We start from the raw sequence: 8,740 nt of genomic DNA on the forward strand, positions 1-8,740 counted from the left end.
TCATTAGAACTGATTCAAATGAATTCTTTTTAATGGCTGAGTAATATTCCATTGTGTATATGTACCACAGCTTTCCTTATCCATTCGTCTGCTGATGGGCATCTAGGTTGCTTCCATGTCCTGGCTATTATAAACAGTGCTGCGATGAACATTGGGGTGCATGTGTCTCTTTCAGATCTGGTTTCCTTGGTGTATGTGCCCAGGAGTGGGATTGCTGGGTCATATGGCAGTTCTGTTTACAGTTTTTTAAGGGATCTCCACACTAATCTCCATAGTGGCTGTACTAGTTTGCATTCCCACCAACAGTGTAAGAGGGTTCCCTTTTTTCCACATCCTCTCCAGCATTTATTGTGTGTATACTTTTGGATAGCAGCCATCCTGACTGGCGTGTAATGCTACCTCATTGTGGTTTTGATTTGCGTTTCTCTGATAATGAATGATGTTGAGCATGTTTTCATGTGTTTGTTAGCCATCTGTATGTCTTCTTTGGAGAAATGTCTGTTTAGTTCTTTGGCCCATTTTTTGATTGGGTCATTTATTTTTCTGGAATTGAGCTGCAGGAGTTGCTTGTATATTTTTGAGATTAATCCTTTGTGGCTTCGTTTGCTATTATTTTCTCCCATTCTGGGGGCTGTCTTATCACCTTGCTTATAGTTTCCTTTGTAGTGCAAAAGCTTTTAAGTTTCATTAGGTCCCATTTGTTTAGTTTTGCTTTTATTTCCAATATTCTGGGAGGTGGGTCATAGAGGATCTTGCTGTGATTTATGTCGGAGAGTGTTTTGCCTATGTTCTCCTCTAGGAGTTTTATAGTTTCTGGTCTTACATTTAGATCTTTAATCCATTTTGAGTTTATTTTTGTGTATGGTGTTAGAAAGTGTTCTAGTTTCATTCTTTTACAAGTGGTTGACCAGTTTTCCCAGCACCACTTGTTAAGGAGGTTGTCTTTTTTCCATTGTATATCCTTGCCTCCTTTGTCGAAGATAAGGTGTCCATAGGTTCGTGGATTTATCTCTGGGCTTTCTATTCTGTTTCATTGATCTATATTTCTGTCTTTGTGCCAGTGCCATACTGTCTTGATGACTGTGGCTTTGTAGTATAGTCTGAAGTCAGGCAGGTTGATTGCTCCAGTTCCATTCTTCTTTCTCAAGATTGCTTCGGCTATTCAAGGTTTTTTGTATTTCCATACAAATTGTGAAATTATTTGTTCTAGTTCTGTGAAAAATACCATTGGTAGCTTGATAGGGATTGCACTGAATCTATAGATTGCTTTGGGTAATATAGTCATTTTCACAATATTGATCCTTCCAATCCATGAACACGGTATATTTCTCCTTCTGTTTGTGTCCTCGTTGATTTCTTTCATCAGTGTTTTATAGTTTTCTATATATAGGTCTTTCATTTCTTTAGGTAGATATACTCCTAAGTATTAAGAGAGAACTTTAAATTATTCTGTGTTTCATGTTCTACAGTCCCCATTATGGAGACTCGGGGCTCCTGTGGGCTTCAGGTGTGGTGGCACAAAATGGCTCATCAAAACACGTACACTTAGAGAACAAACTTATGGTTACTGGGGGTAAGGGATAGTCAGGGAGTTTGAGATGGACATGCATGCACAGCTGTATTTAAAATGGATAACCAACAAGGACCTACTGTATAGCACAAGGAACTCAACTTCAAACAAATAATCCAGACTTTTTCCTTAAACAGTTTAGACAAAGCTCGTGGTTTAGGTTCTCTGCTAAGCTCTTCTCACTTCTTTTACTTTCTTTAGCCAACTGGGTCCCTTCTCTGGAACACTTAAAATGAACAGCTTAAATTTAGACAATACAGGGGAATGGAAATAATTGAGGGAGAGCTTTCTCTTTAAAATGAATTCTCTAGTCAAGTGAATCTGGAAGAGTAAAGAATGGTGACACTTTAGAAAAACTAACCCTGGACAGGGCAAATTTGATTTTAATTGGGCAAGTTTATATCATCTAAATCTGTAAATTTAGTTGCTAGTCCAGAACACCCTGTTGTGTCTGCTTCTCCTTAAAAAAAGAAGGTTACATTCTTTGTGCTTGATAGAACTAAAGTTAATATTGTTCCAATTTAGGTTACATATTTTGGTTGTTGGTACAAGCTACCTTTTAACAATGATTTCCTATGAAATTTTTCTTGCATTTTTGTCTCAAAACTAAATGATGTTTCTATGGCTTTACTGGCTTATGTCTGAGTAGATACCATTGCTGGACTTAATTATGTAGAAAACAGTAGCACAAAATATGTAAGTTATTTGTTAATCCCCATGCTTATGGGCAATAATTTCCCACTTATCCAGACTTCTAGCTTTTTGGTTTTGGTTTTTGGCACTCAACTTTTACATAAGAGCACAAACCAGTAAGAAATAGAAGGGATGGATTCATAAAGGCAGCTTCTGAAGAACTATGTTTATCAAGAAGTGAAAGCATTAGTCACTCAGTTGTGTCTGACTCTTTGCAACCCCATGGACTGAAGTCCACCAGGCCCCTCTGTCCATGGGATTCTCGAGGCAAGATATTGGAGCAGGGTAAATATACTACTGATGTTCGTAATGAAAAACAGCATTGTCTCCCAAACGTTCTAGCAACCAGATGTGTGATTATAGGACAGTGCAGCAAAGTGATACTTAGAAGACTTACTCCACTTCAAAGTAATGACCTTGAGAAATGAAACACTTTCTTCACTTGCGCTACCACTACTGAAAACAGCCTTCAGAACTTGGAGCTCGTGCTTCTGAATGTCTTAAGAGATGTTTTGCTTCTGAATGTCTTAAGAGATGACGAGTCCATCTCATTAAGAAGACCTAGCTCAACTCTGGTGCAAAAAACTGGGTGACAGGATGTTTGATCAGAACAAAGAGAGTGTAGGTTGAGTGATCAGTGGGATTCTCTGTAGATGCAGATGGAAGACACATATTCAGAGCTCTTGAAATGGCACCATCATTGGAAGAGTTCTGTATTGGAATTCACTTATTCTATTTGTTTAAAATACTTCATCACCTTATAGTCACTCTTATCCTTGAAAGTGATTCTATAATGCACATATTTTTTAAAAAAATCTATAGAACTTCTCATCCTTTCCCAACTGGCAAATAACATTGTGTATGAAACTGATGAGGCTGCTCTGTGGAAAGAATCCCAAAGCAGAGTGGCTCAGATAAAGCAGAAGGTTCTCTCGAGTCCAGGGCTGCCTCTCTCAGCACTCGTTGTCCACTGGTGGTCTGGAGCGGCTGTTCCACCTCCTCCCATCACCCCTGCATTCCAGCCAGTAAGATCCAGGAACAGCTAGAGGGCGTACTCTATCCCTTTAAGAGGATGCTGCCCGAGTCACTCCCCTTCATCCCACTGCCCAAAACGACTCATCCAGCACGTCAAGCAAGGCTCCACCTGACAAGGAGGCTAGCAGTGTGGTCTTACCCGGGTCATACATGCATGCTAAGTCACTTCAGTTGAGTCTGACTCTTTGCAACACCATGGACTGTAGCCCACCAGGCTCCTCTGTCCATGAGATTCTCCAGGCAAGAATACTAGAGTGGGTTGTCATTTCCTCCTCCAGGGGATCTTCCCCACACAGGTATTAAACCCACATCTCTTGGGTCTCCTGCCTTGGCAGGTGATTTCTTTGCCACTAGCACCAGGAGTCAGCAAACTCTTTGACCCATTACTTGTTTTGGTAAATAAAATATAACCATACCCCTTCGTTTGCATATCTTACATGGCTGCTTTCAAGTGGACTCTGTTAGTTAAGACAGAGACCGTGTGGCCTACAGTCTATTTTACCTACTGTCTTAGGCTTTATAGAAAAGGTGTGACTATCTACCCCTCCCCCCAGAACCTCGGTCTTCTGTATGCCCACCCGAAATACCTGTTACCAAAGAAAAAGAGAATAGGTATTTAGGAACAGTTAATATAAAACAGCAAATTTTGACCGAATAGGCAGTTTTTGTTGCTATGAAAATCATCAGTTTTCTTTCTCAAAATGTTAAAAAAGAGGTGGGGGATTGAAAGTTAATCCTATATACTTAATAGTAGTTTTTTTAAAATACTAGCTTTGGGCTTAGTTATAGCTTGTTATTACAAATCAATCCTTCAGTAAACAACTGTAGGGGAAGTGTAGTCAAGAAAACTTAGCTGCAGTTTTGTACCATCCTTCTGTCATCCCCTTGCCACCTGTCATGATCCCATTCCCCAAAGCTTCAAATCTTTGAAAGTCTTGAAAATCCATTACACTTAAATGTTACTGATCTGATATTTTCTGGCTGTCTCAGTTTTTTTCCCGCCGCCCCCCACGCCCCCCCCCCCCCATAGTTAGGTTCAGAAATAACACAGTTGTCGAGATCTGGCTTCTCACTCCAAGGCACTGTTTTTCATTTGTATTCTGCCACACCATATAATTTACAATCAAGAGCTTTTGAGAGAAAGTGCTTCAGAAAAATAGAGAAAATAAAATTACAGGCATTTTCCACGAGGAAACCTTTGAAGTCAGCAATCTCATAATTTCTCTTTCTATGTTTTACCCTTCTGCAAAAAAGGAAGAAAAGGAGCTAATAAGGGACACAGAAAGAAATATTACCAGTCATTGCTGTTCTCCATGTATGTCAGCATAACCTCGAGTCTCCCTGTTAATGCTGAGATTCCCCCAGGGGGTGCGCTGGAGGCCGTGCAGGGTAAGGAAGAAGCGATAGCAGCAGCACCAGGCATGGGATGTGGACATGGTGTTTCCCTCCTGCCGGCTGTGATCATAGGGAGGACGGGGCAAAACGTTGAAATAGAGCTCCCAAAGCTTTTTTATTTTCTAGTTTTGTTGTTGTTGTTGTTTTTTTAACGCTCAGGGCAACAACTAGCACTTGGGTGCCTTCCTTCCTGTGAGTTAGAAGATGAAGTCCTCTTTAGATTCTGAAGATGCAAAAAATATCCTCCCCACAGGCACATGAATTCTGGATGAGCCAATTAGAAGAAAGCACCTTTTCTTCAAAACTGATAGCAAGCTCTGCTCTCCTGCCTCAGAGATGCTTTTCTGTGAGCATCACCTGTACTGTTTTTAGGGTCACCTTCTTATCACCCACAAAGAAAATTCATAATGACCCTCCTGCAGTCAGATGGGGCTGAACCAGGCTAGCCTCTTCCTGACAAAGAGTACTCCATCTCCCCTCTCCTGAGAGTTTGTTCGACATGTCAGGGCAAGAACCTAGATACAGGAGGGGTGCAGGTGAAGACGTCAGCTGCCGGTGCAGGACAGAGGAGGTGCAGGCAACTGGGCCTGTGTCAGGCGAGTCCCTGGGCAGCAGGAGATGAACACAGACAGCAGCCCCAGAGTCTCGGGAAGCAAACTGAGCAAACCTCAGAAATATGTGCCGAGGGGAAACGGGACCCTTCTGAAGCTCCTGGGTCCTGCATTCTTGAAAAAGGACTCTCTGGTCTTAAACTGGCCAGTCCAAGTCCGCTGTCTCCCAACCAGCCCCTCACTTACTGCTAGAAAAGATTGAGGGCAGGAGGAGAAGGGAGTGGCAGAGGATGAGGTGGATGGCATCACCGACTCAATGGACATGAATTTGAGCAAACTCCAGGAGATAGTAAAGGACAGGGAAGCCTGGCGTGCCACAGTACACGGGGTCAAAAAGAATTGGACACGACTTAGCGACTGAACAACAACAAAAATGTATTCACTGCTACCGCTGAGACCTGCTAAGAACATGTGGCTTCTTTATATTCCATGATGGGTTTATCATCCAACTAGCTAGAGGGGGACACTAATGACTGGCTTAGAACTAGTGTCCTACAAGGAGTGTTTGTGGATGACCACCCAAGTAAATGGTCCATTTCCTGACCTTCTTCCCCTTCCCCTCTCCAAGAAAGAGAGGGCCTTCTGTGGGGAGAGGGTGGGGACCTCAGCTTCAGCATGGTGCCCTCTAGAGCCTCAGTGGCCTTGTCCGGGAAGTGGCTTGCCTGGTCTGGTCCCATCTAGCTGCTAGAGCCAGCATGGTGGCACCAAACAGTCTCAGGAATCTTTCCAGCGGCCACTGATCTCTGGAAGTCCCCACCTGCAGCTGCCTTTGTCCTGCGCCCAGGCTGCTACCAGCGTCTTGGCCACTCCACATCCTCTCACATGTGGGGACTTCCAGATCAGCAGCATCACCCCTCGCACTGCTCTGCTGCCTTGTCAGATGAGACCTGGAGTGGGCAGGACCCCAGCAACTTGCCAGTCCTAAAAGGGAGTCAATCTTGAGTGTTCATTGGAAGGACTGATGCTAATACTGAAGCTCCAGCACTCTGGCCACCTGATGCGAAGAGGCCACTCATTGGAAAAGACCCTGATGCAGGGAAAGATTGAAAACAGGAGAAGGGGGAAGTGGAGGGTGAGATGGCTGGATGGCATCATCAACTAAATGGACACAAATTTGAGCAAACTCTGGGAGGTAGTGGAGGAGAGGAGCCTGGCATGCTGCAGTCCATGGGGTCACAAGGAGTTGGACACGACTTAGTGACTGACTGAACAGCCTCCTGCCAGTCCTTTGCTGATGGCACCCTTGGAGATGTTGCTTGTACTCTATGGACATATACCTTGAGGACACCTGAGTCCTCGTGTCTACTACTTCAGCCTGAGGGCACTGTCTGTGCTTTTACACACTTAGGAGACTGTGACGTGTGGTCTAGTTCTGTTTTACAACTGCCTACTGGTTTATGACTGCTGTTCCCCACACCCATCTCCTTTATTTCTTGGAGGATTTTTACATGAACTCTCTAGAACTTTGTCTTCAGATTGCCTTGTTATCTCTCTCTCTCTGACTGTTCGTTCTCCTTTTGTTGAGTCTGGCGCCTGTCTTTTGTGGTGCTAGATTTCCTCTTGTCCTCGGAGAGTCACGCTGGCAGGGTCACTTGCCGCGGGGCTTCTCTCCTCCTCTGCCGTCCTGAGGGCTGAGGCTCAGGTCAGGGCCTTTCCCAGTGTGGATGGTGCAGGACCGCAGACTCTGCATGGGCTGAGCCTCATCTTCAGAAGGTGATGGCTTTTCTCTCGTGACCTACTAGTCACTTTTAGCCACAGCCCCAGACACAGTTACTCCACCTCCCCAGAAGACTGGTTGGTTCTGGTTCCCACATGCCTGGGGTATGTGGCTTTGGGCCCGTCCCTTCTCAGTGGGCAGTAAGAGTCTGGCCCTCATGACCATTCCTGTCTTGTCTCCCTGTGGGAAGTGGATGGGGCTTGTACCTCTGTTTATCAGTGTGGGCTCTCTTCTCTCCCTTCCTGGTCCACAGAGATTTCCTACTGTTGTATTGAAGAGTGACTATTATAAAATAAATTCTTCTTTCATTTCTGTGTCTTAAACAGAAGAGTATTGGGATTTGAGACCACTTGAGACATACCACCTTTTTCTGCCCAGTTGGAAAATAAGAAAAAAACAACAAAAAGAACAAGACATATGAAAGTCAGACTCTCACTGTCCTTATTGGTAAAGCCGATTTTGTAGAATGTGGTCAGCGTGTTGGCAATACTGACCTCCTAATACTGCACTGAATTTTGGAGCAAAAATTCGGAATAATCAAGAACAGACTCATGTGTTGATCTGTGCTGAGGACAAAGGCGAAATTAATGAAATAACACCTCTACCCAGGGATATCGTAGTGTAGGGGAGAGATTTTCCTATTACATTATTCAAAAGTCATAGTTGTCTTACTTCCTTAGTGTTCTATAAAGGCTCTAAGAGTAAAGACTAACGTGTATATTACAGGTTTCATTGAATCTGCCTCCATTTGTTCATGGTTGTTTATTACCATTTCTAGCAAGCTTACCTCTTCATTGCTTAGCATTCGTTTCTTAAGCTAAGACTGTATGAATCGGCACTGGGAATAAAAGTATAGTTGTCTAATCTAGCACATTCTGTCACCTTCCTTTACAAGATCATCCCCAGCGACCCCTTCTGGGTACCAACCACCGAGGAGGAGTACCTGCACTTTGGGGAAAAGGCCGATTCCGAGAACCAGGCCCGGAAGTACATGAACGCAGTGCGGAAGCGGAAGGGTCTCTATGTGGAAGAGAAGATTGTGGAGCACGCAGAAAAGCAGAGAACCCTCAGCAAGAATAAGTAACCAGCCCTGCTGGCTGATCCTTCCCTTTGTAATAAATGAGGAAAGGTCACCCAGGCTTTGATACTGGGAAAATTTCTTTATGCTGCGTCATCTCTGCATTCACTTTCAATAAAGTTGATTGGTATAATATTTTACATAGGGCATTCCAGAATTTTTTTGTAATTGATTCTGCTACAAAGCAAGATGTTACTATAGGCATTGCACTGGACCCTTCTCCCTTTGTGTGTGCTTCAGTCATGCCTGACTCTTTGCGACCCCATGGACCGTGGCCTGCCAGGCTCCTCTGTCCATGGGATTCTCTGGGCACGAATCCTGGAGTGGGTTGCCATGCCCTCCTCCAGGGCCTCCTCCGTACTGTGTGTATCTGCCCCCGGCAGTAAAGCTCAGGCTATGATGAGGGCAGTCTGCTCAGTGCTGAGGGCAGGGTGTGCAGACCCTGCTGTGGGGGCTGCCTCCTCTACACTGAGCAACCCACCTCTGCCTGTTGTCAGCATCTCACTTGCAGCTACATCCTCCACTTAAACATATTTTATATGTAATCTTTGGTTAACAGCATTTAACATCCTTTGAAGAGACCACAAACTTGCAAGACCAGCTACCTTTAGATTAGTTAAACCAAGTCACTTTTACAGCTG

The 8,740-nt window shown here is 44.1% G+C and overlaps 1 protein-coding gene across 1 annotated transcript in view; it reads left to right on the forward strand.

Moving 5' to 3' along the window:
* The window catches only part of EFL1 (elongation factor like GTPase 1), a 111,597-nt gene extending 103,358 nt beyond the window's left edge, over positions 1-8,239 (forward strand). Inside the window, exon 20 of the mRNA XM_043489784.1 lies at positions 7,917-8,239. Within this exon, the coding sequence (XP_043345719.1) occupies positions 7,917-8,105 (189 nt within the window). The 3' untranslated portion in view covers positions 8,106-8,239. The remainder of the gene's footprint in view (positions 1-7,916) is intronic.
* Positions 8,240-8,740: the final 501 nt, after the last annotated feature.

Source organism: Cervus canadensis, chromosome 17 (assembly GCF_019320065.1).
Source record: "Cervus canadensis isolate Bull #8, Minnesota chromosome 17, ASM1932006v1, whole genome shotgun sequence".
In the NCBI taxonomy this organism is placed as follows: domain Eukaryota; kingdom Metazoa; phylum Chordata; class Mammalia; order Artiodactyla; family Cervidae; genus Cervus; species Cervus canadensis.